At 42.7% G+C, this 22,232-nt stretch overlaps 1 protein-coding gene across 2 annotated transcripts in view; it reads right to left on the reverse strand.

Annotated features, from left to right (window-relative positions):
- MBOAT1 (membrane bound O-acyltransferase domain containing 1) overlaps window positions 1–21,854 on the reverse strand; it is a 58,712-nt gene extending 36,858 nt beyond the window's left edge. For both annotated transcript variants that reach the window (XR_011329188.1, XM_069809202.1), the window contains exon 1: window positions 21,721–21,854. Coding sequence is in view for 1 of the 2 variants with exons in the window: in XM_069809202.1 (XP_069665303.1) it covers window positions 21,721–21,810 (90 nt within the window). In the remaining variant the exon portion in view is untranslated. The remainder of the gene's footprint in view (window positions 1–21,720) is intronic.
- Between the last annotated feature and the right edge of the window lie 378 nt (window positions 21,855–22,232).

The raw sequence follows: 22,232 nt of genomic DNA on the forward strand, positions 1-22,232 counted from the left end.
GCATTTACATAGCTAAGGCAGGTAACCACAACAGCAGCAGAAAGCAAGCAAGCAGAGACTTCATTACGAGCTAACATATGGTATATGACAGGCCAGTAACCTTGCATACATATGGTGTTGCTTGCCTACGCTATCAATTCCTCTAAGCATGTTACCTGTGCTACTTGGATTAAAGTTAGCACTGGTACACCAACCGTGCCACTACCACATCTTCATTTTGTTGTGCAAATTAACCAAGACAATTTCTTCTCTGCGCTGTTTTTGTAGGAGTAGGGGTAAATCCTTGTACCAGTATAAAAGCAAAACTACATGCTAGCTTTACATTTCAATCAGCTTTCAATTTGTAAGGATTGTTTCTGCAGACCAGCCAAGCATCACAGATCCAGTGTATTCAGCAAGCAATAATCTCAGAATACTAGTTTTCATTTACCCTTTCTGTACTGAATTAAGCTAGGAAGTACCTTAGAGAGGAATGGTTACAACACACCATTAAAGGTTACAGATAGGATTCAAAAATCTAAAGATTAACCTTCCTTTTCAGGATCTGTAAATGACAGTGATGGTGTCAAAGAGGCACAAACACACATCAGGATTCCCAAGTCTCATTTGAACATTAGGTTGCCTACTACAATAGCATAAAGGAAGTGAGAAAGCTGCACCTAATGCATTGCTTGGGAGATTGACTCCCAGATACAAAAAAATACCATCTGAAATGCAGAAAGAGAAGACTTTTGCTCACTGGCTGAGAACATTCATACCTTTGCCCTCCCTTCTGAACTGCAACCACCATAGCTCTTCAGCAGTTTTCCAGGTTCCTTTCCCCCATGGCCATGTTTTTCTCACAGATAGTACTGCCTTTAAATACAACACGCTGCATTCATTTTTCTTTGTCTACCATTAAGGCTTTCAGTTTGTTTTTTTTTCTGTGTGTATATTTACATAAACACATACACATTACAAACAACATTATAATTTTTAAAGGATTCATCAGCAGAGGGGTTGGGAGAAGGATACCAATGAACAAGAAAGCCAGGTAAATACAACAATTACTGATAAAAACTTTCTGCCATCCATGAGGTAGTTGGTACCTGCTGGACAAAACCATTGGGGAATAGTATTGGAGAATACTTCTTGTATCTCTCTACCTATAAGCCTGCACTTAGAATCTGAATGCACCAGGATGACCTCTGATTTCTGTGGGGTTCAGTCCGTAGATCAAACTGAGCTGTGCAGAGCTCACTGCACCGTCTAGCACATAGTCTACTGCAAGACTGACTTTTAGAGGTGCTAAGCAATTGCAGAATGCTTCTGCAGATGAATCCTTCCTGAGTTTACTTGAGCCAAAACTGCAAGCATGAATAAACCAGGACAAATCTTTTCTTAACTATAACCTGCCACAACAAGAGGAGGGAGGCTGTCTGTTTCTTGGGTTTGGGGAATGTAAGAGAAATGTCAAGGTACCAGTAAAACTCCTTTCCAAGTGCTGAGAAAACTTGTTCTGCCTGGCAGGCTGAACTCCATATTTAAAACTGGGCACTAACTTTGGTACTAGACCACATCTGGTCTGTTCTCCACAAAGTAACAGACGGATATGATAGCTTTTCATATGACTACCACCTCTACTTAGTTATTTATATGTAACATTTTAAACATATGCAGCATTCACGTGCATACACACGAAGACTGTCAGTTCATCTGACAGTGACTTTACTGCATTCCATTTAACATGAATTTCATTCTTCACTCTACATATTTAAGGTACCTAAGTAAACAGATCCCTAAGATTTTAAGAAATGTTGCACTGCATCACAAGTGAAGTAACAGTCACACTTTCCTCCCTTTCCCTTCCTGAAGAGGAAAAGGGTTCATATTATTCCTTTTTGGCTCTTTCCACTGTTGCTAAAAACACTTTGTAAACAGTAAATTGAGGGCTTCTGAATGTTGATGAATGGTGTCCACGCAAAAATAACAAGGAAATAGAAAAGAAATTATACAAGAATTAACCCTTCTCATTCTGACCCACCATTATAAGTCATTTAACCCATGTTTTTAGCTAGTCAAATCTATTTATTCTTGCCATCAACTTTTTTTCACATCTGGTTTCAACTGTGCTAGCAGAAGAGAAACACCTTTGCTTTTTACAGTCAATTTCTTTCATGTTCTAGAGAGTAAGTTGTAATAAAATTAGGAATCACAGCACATGATATGTTGCCAAAACAAGATACTATCCTCCTTTCATTTTCTGTAATTAAACATTGGAAGACAGAAAGGCAGTCTCATCACAGTATCCTGCACCAACATCTGGAAGACTTGTATCTGAGTCACAGCCAGCTGAAGACAGCCTTGCAATGCAGAAACAAGATATCTGCACTTTTGGAGAGAGCAAAAATCTGGAACAGCTCCAGCCCAACTGGGTTGAGAGCTATTGTAGTCTGGTTAAGGAATTCTTTAATATCTAATAGTCTCAACTTTAAAAGGCCAGATGGATCCAGAGCATGTAAACACCTGGTACAAAGAACAAGAAAAAACAATAAACTGTAGTTCCTCCCTTTATCCATTAAAATTCTGTAGTAACAGTAACTCGAAGTGATGTTTAGACTGAAAATCTGAGTTTTATAGAAAGCTAGCACTCAGGTCAAACCAACCCACCAAGCACCTATGATATTGACACAAGAATCACCAAACATAATGGTTTCAAGATCCCTCTGTACTATTATGCTAAATCAAAGCCCTCAAAGGGCATAAAAGGTTAGTTCCATCTGCCTCAAGCCTTTGCACCTTCTCCCATTTTTAATAGGGTGAGACCAACTCGGCAAATATTGGACTGGTCCCATAGGAAGGGGAAAAACTAACTGCTAGGCATCTGGAGTCACCTTTTCAGTCATCTCCATCAATGGGCAGGGCATATTACATGGGAAAGTCATCTCTTCAACTTCCTAGCCATTCTCAGAGGAAAACCATAAAACTTTTTGCTCTATCTTTTATTGGGTCCCATTAACCATCTGCAGGCGGGCACTTTTAAAGGCAACAGCCAGCTGGCGAGTCACAAAATAAAAGTTCCAAATATCTGGCATTAAACATGCACCAATAACACCAAGTGGGAACAATCATCACCTTTTGTTTTGGGGACAAACTGGCTCCATGGTGGAGGTTAAAACAAAACAAAACAACAACAAAAAAAACAAACAAAGAAGTAGCAATTTGTCAAATTTCCTCTAACAGGAAAGTCATGGAGTCATAGCACATTTCCAAAAGGAGACAGGTAAATGTGTTGTTTGGTGCACTGGGAAACAACTGAAAAAAACCACAAAAATCTTACAGACAGAAAATGGAAAGTGCTTTTCCTACCTAGAAGTTCTTGAGATGGGAAACAGAAAACACAAGAGGAGGCAAAACCTGGCTTTATACCCTTCCACCAAATCATCACAAATAGCCTTGGTCACTGCTTACCGTTAGTTCAGGGGAGGCTACTAATTACCGACTTCAGGAAGTTTCAATTCCCCTCATCCCACAAGCCTTGCATCTGCAAATCTCCCTATTTAAAGAAGTGGTAATAGACATTTGAGGGATACTAGATCACTCTCTACGAAGAGATAATAAATAAGATGAAGCACATAGGTCTGTTATTTTAGTGCTTTTAACATTTCCTTATAGTTAAGTACCAGGAAGAAAAATCCTGCATTCTGTTTTGACCACAGAAATACTTTGTTTTTCCTTTACTACTTTTTTCCTCCCTTATACTGGCAGAAAAACTGATCTCACTTTCCAAAAATCTAGGAGGATATAACAGATTGACCACGCAGTTCTCTCCAAATGACAATTAAGTCCATTACCCAAACCGGATAGTCCTCTGTAAGCAAAATTCCTATTAATGCTGTAATTCATTCACTATGAAAATCGCGATGAGAAACCACACTGCTAACTTGTCACTTGTTGGATGACAAGGCGCTGATGTGTCCCCCACAGCACACAACCTTTGGACAAAAACCAGGCACACTGCACATTCATACATGTTCACAGACAGAGGTACAAGTGTGTTACAGCACAGCCAGGCTGCCAGAATATTCCCAGCCAGCATCCAGGTCCATGCCCACTTCAACGTGCAGCAGATGATGCAGACTGTCCTCAGATTATAGATACTGCAGACTACCTCTGCTTTTATTCCAGGCCTTGTGCTTACCAGCCAAATGAGAGAATAAGGCTTTAAACCTGCATTTCGTCTGCTGAACAAAAGAAAGTGTACAAATAGAGGCCTCCCATAGTGGCTCAGTATAAAGATGAAGTTGTAGCCCATGGTCAAGATAGTCTGTATTTGCTGCTATCTACTAACGAACTACTGAGCATTAGTTTAGGAGGCAGCTACAGGGTTTTTATCTGGTAGATTAGAATTTCTCCTCTATTCCCTAACTTACCACAGATCATCAAACAGCTGTTTTCAGTATTTGGAAAAGCATAAGGAACCATGTTAGTAGAAACTACTGACAGCAACAGCAACTCCTTCTCAAGTCAAACCACTGTCTGTGGAGTCCAACAGTGCTTGGGTAGTATTTTGGAAAGGGGATGCCATAATAAAGCATTCCACTTTGCCAGAGATCAGCCCCATCTTCCAGGATGGTGTCTTTCTTGCAAAGAATAAAGCAAGAACTACAGAAGTGCAATAACTTGTTTTCTCTGTTTAAAAGATTATTTTGCACATACAACGAAAGACACCTGGCAAACAACATGTTTAAGTTCACTTTGCTGGAGACATTTCTACTTTGTTGCTGTTATGACAGGATTTTGTAACATCCAAATTGTGATATTTAAAATGGGTGTGTTAAGAATGAGAGATAGAATTTTCTTTAATCAGATAATCTCAAAGATATCCGATACTTACTGAAATTTTTCAAAATATTTTGATCTTGCAGACTATTTTTATGAACCATAAGAACAAATATTCTCTGCAGAGATCACTTAGCTCTACACAGGGAGGGGACAAATGACCCCCAAAAGGAGGGCAATATCACAGAAACCACATCAAGTTTCCCCCTGCTAGAATTTTGACTCGGGCTTCCACGAAGGAAAAGGATTCACATAACATCATCTGTGCAGTTCCCCTTATTGCCCACAGTGGTATGGCTTTGCACAAAACTCAGTGCACCCAGAGCCAGCACAGGCAGGCATTCGTGAAGAAATCAGAATTGACTGTCACTTGCAAGATGCTCTATTTTCTGTCTACAGCCAGGCACTGTGAACTGCAAGCAGCACGGATCAGAGAAGAGACAAATTCATTTACATTGGGGAAATACTGATATGACTACTGAAAAGTCACACCTCCAGTATTATGATGAAACAACTCATTTCTCTGACTTTTTGAAGTAGGAGTCCTGTGGAAGATTTTGAGGAGACAGAAGCAAAGGTTTGAAAACAGAATTTCTCTCATGGGAGAGAGAGAGAAGCGTATATGCATGACTAATTGAAGATTATTGTCCTCTTCAGAAGCAGCACTAAGTTCTTACAGCCCTGGCTTTTTTGTTGCTGTTGCATGTGGAATATGGACTTGGTAAAGCAGAATACGCCAAACTGACAGTATTTTGGCCTGTTGTGCTGTTTTCCTGGGTAAATTCTGCTGTTTCCCTACTTACAGGGTCAAATATCCTTCCATGATTTAGACTATAAACTTGAAACAGATGTTCTTTCTGGATTACCTCTATGAAGCCACTAGCAGAATAATCACTAGCAGGACACACAAATATAGCCATAGAACAGATTAAACCCTGACTCATCAGAAATTTTAAAAGAAACACATTTAAGTCAAAAGTAAGCTTGAGAAGTCCAATCTACATTATAATGCTAAGTCACATACCCATATATTTACCTTCAGTGGCTGATAAATTTAACGTGTGGACCCGATCCAAATACAGCTTCAGCTTGCTGTCAACAGCTCTTACATTGAACTGTAATGACTCTGTATGTTGAACAGATGTTTAAGTAGTGATCATCTATGTGCAGTGATGTTCTGCCACTACCTGCAACTCAGTAATTGCTGTTCTCTTAGTGAGTAATGCCAAAACATAACATGATGAAACTCCCTTGTACCTGAGATAGCCAGCACTAATTCCAACCTGTAACAGAAGCAGCAGTAAAATCAAACAAGCTGGAACCTTTAGTCATTCCTGCGGGGTTTTTTTTTTATAACCAGAATGCCTTCAGGTTGTTAGGAGAGCTGCCTCATTTCTTCAGACTACTCGGCAGTGAGGTAGCACATTAATTACAGTAACTTTAACCCCAAAAGAGTACTTTAAAAAGAATAATTTGATGTACCTCTATGCAGGTATAGTATCGCATGGTATATAGTATGGCAGACATGTCTAAAAGCAGAACTACAGCCAGCAGGTCACAGTATAAAGGATATTTTAATGAGAAAGAGATGAGTGAAATGCCATTATTCAAATGGGAATTTTGACAGAAGAAAAAAAGAACCCAAAATACCAGGACTACCAGGCTTGCTTTTCCAAAGGCTTCCACAGGAAGTAGGAAGTCACTGGAATCTTGTACTTCTCATAGGAAAGGTGGCATCTGGTACCGCCTGCCCTCCTTGCTTATGCATAGATTCAAACTGACACAGAGGGAACGGACTGACCTTACCATCACATTACTCCGTCATTCCAGCTCTTCTTAGAAGACCCAATTTAAGCATATGTAAAGTTATGAGACAGATGTTGAAGTGAAAATGAACAGAAACAAGGAAAACAATGAATTGGGGAGAGTGAAATACAAGAAAGCAGAGACTGGAGTGCCTGCCAAGCCTCCTCTGAAAGTCCGTACAGCTCTCGGCCCCCCCATGGCAGGGACACCACAGCACTGCTTCCCCCTTTCCTTGCCACCTCTAGGGCTCAGGCACCTAACTGGAGCTGGGATCCTTTTCAGATCCATTAGCTACATACACCAGTTACCCATCTTTTTCTCAGAGATGAATGCTTGGATAATAGATATGGTTCCCAACTGGTCTTTTCGGACCTGATGAGTGCTCCCAAACCCCAAACAATTATTTTCACACAACCTCTCAAGAGCCTTGCCTAGACCCTGCTCTCCAACACCGTCACCTCATCCACCACAGACAGTGGGTCAGCAACAAAAAAGAAGCAGGACCGAGACGGGTTTCGTCAGGCATGATCCAGCTCAAGTTCACCAGCCTCAAGCACTAATTGCTCCAGAGATTTCAGTCCGGTTTCTACTTTTGCATTTTTCAGTAAATAACTTCAAAGTAGCCATGCTAAGAGTAGCATCAACACAGATTTGCATTTTCCCCCCAGATTTAAAGGTTTAGTTTTTAAAACTTTAGAACACAGCACAGCAAATCAAGCACCTTTTCACTTTGTCTATGTAACTGACATAAGTACATAGCTGATTTATTCAAAATGCAAAGAAGGCAGACAATAGACACATGTGTATATACCCAGCCACCCTGCTGGCACATCTTTCTGTGGCTTCAATGTAAATTATATTCCTCAAATACCAACGGGAGTTGCATGAATGTAGCAATGGCAGGATCCTTGTAGCAATGTATCTAAAGTCCCAATTCAGAAACAGGCTTAACTTTCAGGCCAGTTGAAAGCCTGGTGCCCACACTTATTCACCAATTTAAAAATAAAACAGTAGGCTTAAAGTGCAATCCTTCACTAGAATGGGAACTGGCACATCTAAAATAACTTGCCCCATTATTGCTGTTGCAATGTCGGTGCAATTCTATTTTCAGTTCCTTTTCTACAGAAAAATGTGTCAGTGTCTTTAAAAACACACACCAATACAAACAGAGCAGTTTTGTTCACATTATCCCAGTGATATCCCGGTAACTGCACACAACAGAAAGAAACAAACATCAGTAAGGGAAAAAAAGCGCCAACTTCACCAGTTATTCTAAACCAAAAGAAAGTTGGGCTTTTTTTTCCCCACTGTAGAAACTGTCAGCACTGAGTTAAATTTAGGTACGTTATTCTTGCAATTAAGTGGCTTGATCAAAGACTAAACATTTCAGACATCACAACAGTATTATATAAGAATTTATTAGGCCCTTACATATTGAAAATCTGCAATATCCTGTATTTAAATGCTCACTCATCCTCTTAGTAACTTAAAACAAGGGCACTGTAAAAATTAGCATATTAGGACTTGCTTTAAAAATTTATGCAATTTGCTAGAGGAAAGGGTGGAAATTATCTGTCCTAACACTGATGTTGATACCTGAGCTAGTCCATCTAAATTTCTTTTATTGTCAATGGGGAAAAAAGGCAATTCTAGGTTGCAATTCATCTAATCCTAAAACACAATTCTAAAACAGGTACTTCTACTATAAAAGTAATCTAGATGAGTAAGTTTAGATGTAGAAATGTACACTGCAGACTTACAAAGATGAACAGTAGCCGTACTACACACGTTAACTTTAACGGAAGCAAAAAGAAATCTCTGGACTGTGAAACTGGACTTTCATTTGTTGTAAGAAATGAAATTTTCAAAAATGACCCAGAGTTCCTGGTGCTCCACTTTTTGGTTTACCACTTAAAGACACTGTAAAATGGTATCATATTCCAGAAGCTGGTATTCTGCAATAAACTAAGCCCACTTCAAGTGCCTGAAATAGAACTGGGGGGGGGGGGGGGGGAAGTACCACCATTCAGGAGACACTTCTGAAAAAAATTACTAGTATATCTACTGCCAGATACATGTGGAAGAGTTTTAAGGTAACAATGCTCCCATGTGATGGGTGTAGCCAAGTGCACCCATTTTCCTGCTTCCACAAGCAGGTGCTGCAAACCTCAGATCTTCCTGTCCTCTTCCTCACCTAAGCAGTTTTATATCTCCAAAACACCCAGTAACAGCACTTGCAGAGGAAGGGACGAAAAACGCCTTGTGAACAACACAAAAAATTATTTCAGTTGAGCTTAAAAACATCACTTCAGCATACATCAACATGGAGAGGTGACGATCTATGTTCTTCTGCCCATGCTCCAACCTAGCAAAATAAGGGGCACAGATCTCAGGGTGCCACCATACCCTTTCCCATGCTGCAGAGCCACAGAATTTGCTAAAAGTGTAGAAGATATTCCCAGCTACCCTTCAACATGGAACTCCCTCCCAGGCAGAAGAAGATACACAAAGATTTTGGGAAGCCATCAGTAAGGGCCAAGGAAAATCAGCAGTGAATCTGCCCAGATTGTTGGGGTTCTTTTAGAGTTAATTTTCAGTCAGCTCAACCTGTACAGATGCACAATTGAGAGTATTTTCACAAGAGAAGAAGCAGCAGCATGGCACGAGGAATATATGGAGAACCACCTTTTTTAGCAGTAAACTTTAGTCAGAGCCCTTTATTTGACTGGCAAAATCAGTTTATATTTTGGCAGTTATCTTTGCAAATGCAACAGTTAGTAACTCAGTCTCTTTGTTTCCATAAACAATGAAAACTTTATATTCTGCAGTTGCTTGCAGAGTCCCCCATTTCCACCACAGCCCTTGATTCTGCTGGCAAGCAAATTTTCTAGATAGCTTTTTTCTTCATTTTTTAGCCTATTTCCAAAGAGCTGTGTATGGGGTTTTTTTTCAATTCAAGCACAATTATCTCTGTTTCATTCTTTTGCTCTAACAGTGACAGTGTAGAATTAGCAAGCCTCTGTAACCACCAACTTCAGATACTCGCTTTCACAATCATGAGATTTCACAGTCATAAAATACTGCTCTTCTCTATTGTTCTACAGTTTAAAAGTAAAATTATTGCTCTGTGTTGTTTAATGTAAGGTATGGTTATCTAACCTTCATTCATGTGGGCTACAGACTTATTTTTAATCCCTTCACAATTGTGGCAGGAAGAAAACCCACCAATAAAACGTGTGCAGTGACAGTATCCTGTTGTGGCTGTTTTTTCCTTCCTTATTTCTGTCCAGAATTTGCAGCACACTTACTGCACGCTCATTTATTTTGGATCTTGAACCATGCAAGAAAACAAGAATGCAGCCCCAGCTGTTTAGTTATGCCTGTGCTACAAGCACCTTACATCTACAGCAAATATCTCTGGAAGCTGAACTTTGGAGCATGTCTAATTTTAGGCACTCAACTTCAGACACTATTGAAAACAAGTAACTTGGAGATGACAAGCAGTCAGGACTCGACGCAAGTCAAACATCTCAACTGTCACTAAACTAAAATATCTGGAAATCATTAGTACCTTTCAAAAAATCATGCTCTGAATGAATTCCAGGGGTTACCCCCTCAAAAAAAAAAAAAAAGTTTTCCTAGTTTTCAAACTTAGCAACCAAATCAAAACAAAAACTAACAGGAAAACACACAGCATGAGCAAGTGTCCGTTGGCGAATAAGCATAAAGAAACGTAAAGTAAACAATAAAAAAAAAGAAGAGATACTTGGATTTTGCTATAAATTAATTTCGCTTGCACTATACTATATTTGAGGAAAAAATATTTCATTTCCTTGCCTCATTACAAGCATGCTGCCTTCTTTGTATAACCCCCACTAGAGTTCCGTACCTCTATTTGCATACAGTACAGCAGAACTTTGGGTTATAACACTGATATTTTCCACAGATAACTGCCATATCAGGAGGGAAAAAAAACCCACCCACATTTGTATTACTTAACCATAGTATTGTATTTTTCCCCAGGCGTATTCTTGCCATGCTTATGAGTCAGCAATAGCAGAAATTTAACTTGCTTTCCTTTACAAAGGACAGCAATGATTAGGCAACAGGAATAAGTCTCTTTTTTTCCCCTTTAACAGTTTGGAAAAAAAGAAAAGAATGCTCTTACATTGTAGAATGATTACAGTGATGCTCCTACCATGCAGTGACAAGCAACTTGCTGTCCAAGAAACAAAGTACAGCAACAAAATTCCAGAAACTCCGAGCGAGCTCTTCTCAAAATACCCCATGAACTTGAACACAGCCAGGGAAAAGGAATTCAACAATCCTTTAAGTTGCATAAATAATTATAATTTCCCTTTCAAACAAGCCCTTTACACATAAAGCCTAAAAAAACGTGCTTTAAAAGAACTAGGACACCGCATGATCTGCACAGCTGACTTGCAAAATTTGTTTCCATCTCTTTCTATCGCAAGGTTTTATACCACTAACATCTGGCTATCTCAGATGGACTCGGAGAAAGCATTTCAGGTTTGATTTTTAGCAAACTTAAGATATCTCAAAATGCACATGGAGTTTTCCCACTGTTACTATAGCACTAAAGTGCAGAGTGCGGTAGCATTTCAGCTTCCCTGACACTGGAAGGCACCCGAGCGATGAGCAGCACGTACTTTATATGGGACGAGGGAAAGGAGGCTGGGAAAGGGATGACCAGGGACCTGGGTCCCCCCTGACTGCTCAAAGCTTCTCCAGGGCACAAGCCAGTAGTTCCACCTGCCAGCACATAAATGAGGCCACCGTCTCACAGGCAGAAATAGTCCAAGGAATTGCAAAGACCTGATCCTAGACATGGGAAACTGAGGCACACCCGCTGTTTAGGGTCTTCTAAACTGGTCTGGTATGTTGCCCTTATTAGTGACTATGCTCAAAAACTGAAGTGTCAGAGAAAAAGGAAAAAGAGGAGGCACATATGGAATCAGTTTTCTCCTAGTAATTATTTAGTCCCTGACTCAGCTCTATCCAGGCCAAAAAAACAGGAAGCCTGACCAAGATAGTTAGGCAACTGAGGTAATGGAGCACGTAAAACGTGTGATTGATAAACAGTCAGATAACAGACTACTGATCAGGATGTCAGAACCCTATCAAAGGATGAAGGCAGAGTACACCAGGCACCTGCTGGTGTAGTCTCTTCAAAGAGAATATGCAGATGACGAAAACCCCAAATACAGCGTTAAAGATATGCAGCACAAACTGAACAGAGAGGAAATGCTCAGCATATGGACAAAAAAAACCCCCAAAAACCAAGAGTTAAAAATCAGAAGAGACAAGTAAGAGGATAACCAAGAGGGAAATACATTGCAAAGCATATAAGGGGCCAGTTACTTTCTACATTAACTAACAGGACAGCTGTAGCTTGGGTTCCCTGAAAGCGGGATGTTGGAGAAGTGACTTCTCCTGGGTGTTGGTTGACCTTCCCTACAGAGATTTGCTGCTTCCTCCAGTATCACCATGTGAAGGAACTCAAGTAATAAACCCAGCATCGAGGCAACCCCTGGGAGGGAATGACGACTCCAGCAGACCCACTCACCCATAACGGGAGCCATCGCGCTGGGGACTGCCAGCAGCGGCACGGGATCCCAAAAGCATCAGCAACACCAGAGGCAGAGCTGCCAGAAACCAGTGCCCACCAAGAGAAAGGAGCCAGCAAAAGAATACTTACTTCCCAAAGGTTTCCCTTTTAAGCTACTAAGTATCTTACTCTAGGTACACATTTTTCATGCAACATCCAAGTCCAGGCTGGCTCTGGCCAAGTTTTTGGGCTCAGCAGCCTCCTGTTGAAATGGGTTTCATAGTCCAGTTCTGGACTGCATGAAAAAGACCTTCATTTTAATCACTGGTGAATCTGCAGCCTTCCAACGTTGTCACATTTTTCTCTTCACATGGAGAAAAACTGGGAGACAGAAGGGAAGAAGTCCTAGATCCATTTAATTTATGCTGCTCACGTATACTTTCACCATGATCCCTTTGAACAACCACATTCCTAAAGCAAACAACCCAGTTCCTTCACTTTGCTTTTGCATGTTTAAGAAAAGAAGTCTACCCTGTAATTTTTTTCTCTTTTACCTTGTTCATATTTTCATTCTGGTTTCATGGCAAAGAACAGCTACAGTCATCTTTTGAATTGACAAGAGCAACTACAATGAGACAGAAACGTAATTACGTCACCCATTTCCCTCTGCTGTGGGCCATTCTTTGTCCTAACCCTCATTTTATTTACTGGTTAGCATCAGCAGAACATCTTCCAAACTTTTTTTTTTCCAAACTGCTGAGCCCATTTTCCTCCCTGCAATGTTACATTTGCAATTGGGACCTAGCGCCCTAGCACAGAAGTAGCAATAAAGGTAACACAAAATTAAAGTTACATTCTCTGAATAAAAACCAAACAAATGTTTCCTGTCTCAAATGTCTATCATATTTCACAATGTACCACAGCAATATGCCTACGCTTTCAACATACTTGTATAAAATAGGCAAAATCCACCCATACACTGAGTGCAGTGTTATCATTGCTGTGGCAACCACAGACCACAATTTTTTGCCTCAAGAGAATTAGCATGAACACAAACATACACACAAAGGCATAAACAGCTGTGGGTGCGAACCGTGCCTACAACTCACCGTGGATGTGTAACACTGCCATCAAAAACTGGATTTAATTCAAAAAGTAAGTCCTTTAACTTCCCAGTCACTGTCTCCAAATCATTCATCTACGCTTGTTTTTCACCTTCAATACAGTATAGTTGGCAAAAACATCCTGAGAAACCCTGCCACATAAGAAGTATAAACGTAAGGTAACTTAAACTCTGCTTGTGAGTGAACAAAGTAATTCTAAAACTCTCTCTCAAACAGATGAATCATTGCTCTACCAGCTGGAATTTGCTGGTATAAATACTCAGTGCAAACTGTAGGAGTCAGTGATTTGAACTTGCCCTCTGTGTGTGCACATGTGAGATAAACAAAGTCAATACTGTACTACTCTTTAGCACTCCCTTGCACCGATAACAGGAAAAAACCTACTTTCACCAGTTTATAATGTCATTTAAGCTAGGTGTAAGAGTTAATAATTAAATCTTTGATTCAGTGGTCCTTTAAAAAAAATTTTTTTTGAAATAAAACTGACACATGAGCATGAAAAAACCATGGCAGTTATTTGAGAAATGTTGGGAGTGGGGGATCCTCAGATGTTCCTTTATTTGCCTTGTCATTTTGCCTTCCCCATTCCTGCCCTACCTGCATACCAGTGCCAAACTGCACTTGAACAAGAAACAACAAACGAAGAAATTGCTCAACTCCAATCAGAGCTTTTGTCACAAGACCAGGGCCTGTAGTAGAAGCAAATGCTTACCCTGTGCATAACAGCCAGCAGCTGAAGTTTCTTTCTTGGCCTGAAATTGTTATTTAGATTTTTAGTATTCTGCACACAATCCGGAAGACTGATCTAAAGGAGTATTTTCTTGCCTCCTTTTTCCCTCCCAGACATGCCCAGCCTGATGCACTCACTGAACTTGAAAACCGCAGAATATAATCTGACACTGATCAATAATTTTTAAAGTTTCTATTCCATAGGATTGCCACTTTTTTGTCTGGGACTTACACACACCCAGGTCTACCTGCCCTTTGCATAAGTCATCTACGTGGGTAGCTGACATGCTTTCAGACAGCATCCCACCCGCTATGCTGCCGTGTGTCACATGAGGGGACAGGCAAAATTCCCATTATCCAGCCACCCAATCACCCAGGAACACCAGGTAAATGCTCAGAGTCCTCAAATCCACCTGAACAAAGCATCCAGAAAGAGGGAAACCAAGAATGAAGAATTGTTCTAATATTTAGTATTTATTTTGTCTAAGACCAGATAGCATGGCAACAGTCATGCTATGGACTGACTAACTTTCTTAATAGTCTTCAGAGTAATTACTACCACTTCCTGTTAAAAAAAAATAAAAATCCAAGCTGGTAAAGCTGTCTAGTTCATATTTTGAATTTTGATTTTTAAACTATTTTCATTCAGGTATTTTAGAAAAAACTTAGAGGAATGATTGAGAATAAACTCTTTGGGAATTTGAGTTTCCATTCATTTGATTCGAAAATATGTTTACAAGGTTTTTTTTCTCACATTATTGAGGTTTTTTGTTTGGGGTTTGGTGGTGGGTTTTTTTAGGCCTGAAATTTTCTTATCATGAGGGAAGCCCAAAACACAGTAGAAAAATTATTTCCCACCCAACTCCATTAAGGATGCAACATACTGTAAGTAGCCCCCCCCCCCAAAGTTCTAAAAAAACATTACTATCAGAAACTATTGCTTGTGCTTTTGTTTTTGCTTCGGTGCTCACCTACAATTTTGCAAACACTGTTTAAAATGCCTTAAGCCAGGGAGAAAAGGACCAGCGAAAGCACACATTTCCAATCAAGACTGTAAGAAGGGAGAACGCTCAAATATCACCTTGCTCTGGCAACCCGAAAGGTTTCCCCTTGGCCATTTTTCTCCCTGTTGGCAGGACAGGCTGACCCAGCTGAGCCTCATGCAGAACGGGCTGGATTCCACATTGTCAGAAGTGACCAAACAAGCCTGACCAGCGCTACGCTCTGAAGAAACCACCAAATGAAGGTCAGAGATTTCCACTACACCCATCTTAGCAAGTGCTGCGGTGCAGCAGAAGTGGGTCTGAAGAGCAAAACAGCTGAGTATGAGGACCCCACATTCACGTGGCTCGTTGTCCGGAGGGTCTCACTTCAGAGGAGCTGAGCTCCGGTGCTGCGGGCTGCATGCCCTTTAGCACCTGAAGGACTGCAGGCTCCCGGGACGCATCCTTCAGCTTCACATTCTCAGAAAGCAACCCTGTGTAGGTGCTGCGGGGCCGCTTCACGTACAAAGTGTGCTAAGCAGGGACAGTCAAGATATTCCTTCCCAAAGCACACTCCTGATTCAAACTACATGTTAACATAAATACTCCCACTTTTAGTAAAGGACAGGAGAAATTTATGCATCAGGCTGTACTTTTAAGAGCAAGCCTGAGTTTCTGGAAGCTCTCCTTAAGTACCCTCACTAGACTACCTGAGCATCCAGGAGATGAGGTTTGGTACCCTCAAGGTTACCTGTAACTACTAGGTCACATACAGAGGGATTTTTCCACTCCAAAAAGAAACACAGCCCATTGACATCAGACTTTTTACTCGGTTTTGGACAAGTACAAAAGGTTGGCTTCACCTCTGCACTGATGCCAAGCCCAGCGCTGCAGCCTCCCCTGCCCAGGCATTACCAGCACCACTTGCAGTTTGGCAAGTCTACCTCGAGCGCTGCCCATTCTCGTGAACAGTAACAGAAGCCAAGGAGCAGCCAGGGAATTAAATACCGTGCCAGGCTGGCTAACACGCAGTAAATTCTAAGCATCAGGGGCTCCCCTGAAAGCACAGGGCCAGCTCTGTGCTCGGTGCCTAGACCCCTAGGCTGGAGCCCAAGAGTCTTCATCACTACTTTATATTGTCTCAAAATAGGTGCAGAGCACCACTAAATCAGCGCTGGCGTGATTAATGTGCAGAGAAGGTTTCGGGAAACTTTATGCAGCCCTTCAACGTTTATTTTTCCAGATCTCGTTTAACACAAATGAGAAGGAAAGTGCTTAAAAGGAGGAAAATTGCAAGCAGCTGTTTCCAGTTGCACTTTTGTCCCTTGCCAAATGAAAAACTTAATAGGACAGACCTTGTTTTCAAGGCATGAGGGATGTGGAAATATTTACACCCATAGTATCAAGACATCAGCCATGAGGTTCATGACTGCAGTGCCAAACTGAGCGAGAACACGTCGAAAAAGGCAGCACGTGTTTCCAATGCAGAGGAAAATGTGTATTACTGCAATTGTTAGTAATAGCTGACCTGAACAGAAAGAAATGCTTTGGAGACAGCCTTAATCTTTGGAAAGTACTATACCTCTGACTCAGGACTGTCTCAGGAACATACAGAATCTTGGGTCCTGCACAAGTGGGTGCAACAAGTTAGAGAGTACATTTGCAATAAAAGCACAGAAAAGCCATGCAGCCCACGAGCAGTATGATCTGCCCGGCTTGCAGGCACCTGTTTAACTGGGGACCCAAAATAGGGTCAGCAAGACTATGCCTCTGGTCTTCAAACCAAGTGCTATGTCTTCCATAGCATTGTAGTAAAAAGCTAATGATTTCTTTTAAGGACAATAGTTTTACAAAACCTGGGTACTCGAAAGTCAGAAAAATATCAAAATTAAAGTTGGTTTTGGCAACCTAAGTAATACCTCTCTATACATGTGTTTTAAGATGTTGATTTCAATTTTCATTTCTGCTTACTGTTTCTCAAATAACTGAAAGTTACACAGCTTTATTTTTTGCCGTTGATGGTGTCAGACAGGCATTAAATCTGACAAGTACTGCTGCGATTCAAACTGAAAACACAGAATTTTCGATTGCAAAATGACTGGCATTAGGAAATTAAAATGCAGCATAGTTCATACCAAACATGGACAGTTGTTGCTGTTGCCTTAGAGTAGCTTTTTTCAGGTAAAAATCCGACACTAACCCCATTTATGTCTTCAGTGAACTTCCATCTTCAGTTATCTCAATTCAATCTGTAACAAATTACGTTTTTTCCTTAGCATTACATCTTCTAATGGCTGTACTCACAACCATTAAAGGAACCTCAAAGTTCCCAGCCTAAGTCAGTTGAGTTCCTAGAAAGCTAATTTTTTATTTGGCTTTTCTTTGCCCAAAAAGTCACACAAAGAGGCTTGGGACTAACACATTTGCTGACAAGCCAAACCAGAAAGCATAGAAGTAAAACTGAAGTTGGACAGCAAAAGAGCTAAAAAATGTGAAATTTAACAAAGCAACCCCTGATTTGGGATCAGAATTCATATTGATTTTTGTAAAAGGAAAAAATATACATCTGCTTTTTTCTTCTTTCTCCTTTTTAAACCAATTCATCACCATGCTTTGGGCAGAGAGCTATTCCAACTCAAGGAATAGTGGGAAGACATCTCTAATACTTCAACTATCCCGAGATTCAGAGGCACGTTCCGCAGTCCCACCCCAGAGTTAGTGTTTTATTTAAACTGCTGCCAAAACATAAATATGCAGACCAGCTCCAATGGAAGGATTAAAACAAAAAGTAAGGTGCACAACCAGCAGCCAAAGCATCCATAATTAAGTTTAAATGCACATTTTTTTCCCCTTTGGGGATTGGCCTCATCAATGAAAACACTGAAGTTACAAGCGCTCTGATATAAACATAAGAAGATTCCCATACATTTTTGGGGAAGACTCTCCTTGAGCACAGAACACATTTCCCTGACAGTCAACAAACTTGGTGCTGTCTGACACAGGTCAGGGTAAGGCCTGTTAAAACGTAAGGTTTGTTGCATGGCGGTTGAAGATTTGCATTTGGGCTGCTACTTCTAAGGCAATAGGTAACCTGGGATATCAAGGGTACTGCAAAATAACCTTGAGAAGTGAAACCTTCTAATCGTATGGCTTAACCCTTTGAATCTGAATTACTTCTAGAGACGCCTAGAGCTTAGGAAGGCACAGTAAAACTACATGTAGATAAACAATGCCATTAAACTGACTTTTAATATACCTTTAAACAGTATATTTATTTCTTCAGTGTAGTTATACACACATGCACTTTGTTTGCAGAAATTACACTATTAAAATTTAAATGTTTAACTTCCATATCTCACTGATTTATGGTAGAGGACAATGTCCCAAAATTGGTGATTTAGGGCATAAATGACAAAAAAAAAGTGTATCTTTTGCCAAAAGTTACTGTATAAGCATACTGGAAGGATGATGTTCCAGAATCAGTGATTTGGGGCACATGTGATAAGGAAAAAAACACCCCAAACTCTTTCCCAAATGCTGCTGGAGGTATATCATTGACCTAGCTAGATATTTTTAGAACATAAGTCAGCTAAACTTCAAAGTCTGCTTTCCTGGGATATGAGGATGAATTGAACACAGAGTCTTTTCATCCTCTTTCAAGCTCATTAATCTTGTTACTGAATATAGCACTTCTTAAAAAATAATATTTCAATACTAAATTCAAAGATAAATCATCCATTAAAGAGACATGCAAATACACACTGAGACATCAGGATTATTTTAGCATCTAATGCAGAAAACATCGCTATGTTCTCATGCTGTACACTGGCTACTGAATAAAACATGGAAGTCTGCCAGGTACACAGCACAGCTAGGAATTGCACCCCCTGTAATTCTGTGCTGGTTTTAAACCTAAGTTGTAATTTTTTAAGATTAATAAAAGAGCCAATGTGAAAAATGACATTTTCATATTCATCCACGCTTCCCATAGTGAGTGATACAACAGCTGCTTATTAGATGACAAAACATTTTCCACCTACCATTCCTACAGCTTTTCTGCCCCTGCTATGAAAGAGCAACGCTTATGACTTTTCATTTTTCAGACCCTCAGCTCAACTTTTATTTTTCTGGTCTTTCTCATAGACTGAAATTTCTCTCGTAGCACAGACCACATGGAAAACCATGTCTTTTAAAGAAAGGACAAGTCCTCTGTGTGCTTAACGTAGAGGCAGACGCACACAGCTTTCGGGTACCGCAGGGACTCGGAGGGGCTAAACCTCACCTGCATGACTTTGGCTCTTGCTCTCTGGGCGCTTCTCAGTGTTTTTGGAGGCTGAGGGCCAGCCATGGGGAACCGCCGGCCACGCGGACCGGAGATTTAGGCTGTCATTACCCAACAGGCTGAGCACAATGATGCTGACACACAGTGACAAACCCAAGATTACCTCCCCTGTTGCAGCCTAGCCACCGAGTGGAAGGCACAGAGAGCTCGCGAGCATTGCATGGTGTAAAACCGGTCCCTGCTACACGTGGGATTCACACCTAGCAAAGCAGGCTTTCTTACGCACAGCTCCCTTCTGGGCAGAGGAACGAGTGAACTTTTCCCCCTCAGCAAAAGCCCTCTCTCCTTCTAATGAGGAAGGTAACCAACCCACCCGGCAAAAGAGCTCTGTGAAAGCGTTTTTATTTTGTTTCCGAGGGCATTAGCATTGCAGGTCAGAGTTGAAACTCATATGTCATTTGAGGGGACAGTGATGGCACAACGCTTCTACGCGGCGATCTGCTTATTTCCTACTTCAGGGCAGCAGAAATCCCTGATGCTTGGTATGGCCCAGCACATTGCAGTGGGGCAAGATGGGTGGGGGAGACTTTTTTAAATAATTGATACCATAATCTCACAGGAACAATTAACCAGGATTGTGGGGGCAGGCGGGGAAGGGGGTGCGTGTGTGATTTTCAGGTGAGAAAAGCTGCATTTCAGCACAGCCGTGCTGCAGTTCTGCGATGAACCCCAGCAAGAGGGGGTTCCTCCTGACCCATCACTGTTCCGTGCCGCTGGAGCCAGCGGGGTCATTCGCAGGGACGGCACCCACGCCTGCACACGCGCTCACGCAGCCCAGCCACACTGGTAACCCCGGGGTGCGTGCCCCCCCCGCTCACTGGTGTGGGCTCAGGATACAAACCACCAGGCACACAGGTGCCCACCATCATCACCCGTGAGACCACGGCCCTGGGACAAGCACAGCACGTAACCAGATGCAGCAAAGCATCCTCAGGCCCAGAAAAGCACGGGGAGAATTTTCTCCATGGACAACATCGTCTTTGGGTCACCTTGGCTGACTGGAAGGACAAGTTTTTGAAAGCTTCGAAAGAAAAACTAGAGTCTGTCAAGTCTTCATTGTTCAGTGACTCAGTCAGCCTAACACTGTACGTACGCCACGGTGTTGTAAAGAAGCTGGAACAGTGAACGTTTGCTATTCCTGGTTCCTTTGGTGTTCCCGTATTCATCAATCATGGCGTGGGTTACCTCAAAAAAGAAGCTATCGCTATTCATGCGCCTTCTCCTAAATTAATAGCTTATAGATAATTATAGGCCTTGATTGTTTGACTGCTTTAGCGTTGAGCAACAGATCTCTTTTTTGCTTCAAAACCCGTTTTCTGTTAAAAGGAAAAACTGGCACGGTTAGACGTAGGGGTTTAATCTACAAAATGATATATTTCTCTTACTCAACTTTAAAAACAAACAGTAGTAAAAAATGACACATAGCACCAGCCACTCAAGCAAACAGAAGAGCGCAAATAAATCTCAATCTTCTGTCGATTGTTACCAGCACGTCTCTGCTGCCCTGGTTTCTCAGGGTGCAGCTCGGCGTTCTAGTAAATTGGTGGAGACTTTTTCTGGTCAGCGCAAAGTTTCAGGCCGAACTTCCTCGTTGCTGGAAGAACGCAGGCAGGCAGCAGGTGCACGCGGGCTTGAGAAATGGTAAAAAGGGGTGGTGGTTGGGGGGGAAAGCAACTTTTTCTGCCTGTTAGGGGTCAGCTTAACTAGGAGCCTATAAACAACCAGGTAGCCAAAAAATATATATTATGCTGTTAAGCGTTTTATATAAACTTGCTCGCCCGTTTGTCGTACGCGTGCCCGGGCGTCCCACGTATCTCCCATACGATTCCGCCAGGCGCTCGTCCGAGGCTGAAGGAGCCCCCCGTGCCTCCCTTCTGCAGATCCACGGCCACGGGAGCCCGGCCGCGTAAGGGATTTCTCACAAAACCCGCTGCCCCCCCCCGCGGCGGGTCACGCGTGGGCCAGCGCTCCAACTCTTCCCGCCGCTCCGACTTGGCCGCGACTCGCAGCATCCCCGCAAGCCGCGACTTTTTTTTTTTTTTTTTTTTTTTTTTTGCAAGAGGACGAAAAGCGCCAGGCGCTGCCGGGAAAGATAACGGGGCTTTCTCTCGGGAACGGCGACCGGGCCGGCTCCAACCCGAGCCCACCGAGCCCCGCCGTCCGCCCCCCCCCCCCCCAAACGCCTTCCTACCCCAAGCTCTTCCACAGGGGACCGTGTCCCCGCGCTGTCCCCTTCACCAGATACAAGGCGTGACGGCCGCGGGCTGCTCCCCTCTACCACACGACCCCTCCCCCCCAAGCACCGGGAGACCCCCCACCCGGTACGACAACGACCCGCAGCCTCACCTGATCCAGCGGGATACCCAGCAACCCGCTCAACGGGTGCAGCAAGGTGGAACCGGTGGTGCGGTGCGGGGCGCCGGGCGGCTCGGCCATGCTGCATAGCCGCCCCCCCCCCTCCTCCTCCTCCTCCTCCTCCCCTCCCTCCTCCCCCGCCCCGCCAACCGCCGACACGCGCCCCCGGCCCGCGCGCACCTGCGCGCGCCCGCCGCCGCCACCACCACCCGCCGCTCTCCCGCTCCAGCGCCGGCCACCGCCCCGCCCCGCCCCCGTCGGGCCGTAGAGGGCGCTCGGCGGGGCGGGTCCATCACCAACGCGGGGGGGGGGGGGGGAGGAGCGGGGACGTTCGCTGAGGGGTTCACCTGCCGCCTCCCTGTTGGGAAGGGGGATGGAGGTGGGGGGGTCAAGCAGGCAAGCCTGCGAGCGGGGGCGGTCCGTTATAACGGAAACTGAGGGAGCTGACACCCCCACACACACACCCACACACACCCCCCCCGCCCTGCGGCGTCGCGTTTGTG

Source organism: Haliaeetus albicilla, chromosome 21, assembly GCF_947461875.1.
Source record: "Haliaeetus albicilla chromosome 21, bHalAlb1.1, whole genome shotgun sequence".
In the NCBI taxonomy this organism is placed as follows: domain Eukaryota; kingdom Metazoa; phylum Chordata; class Aves; order Accipitriformes; family Accipitridae; genus Haliaeetus; species Haliaeetus albicilla.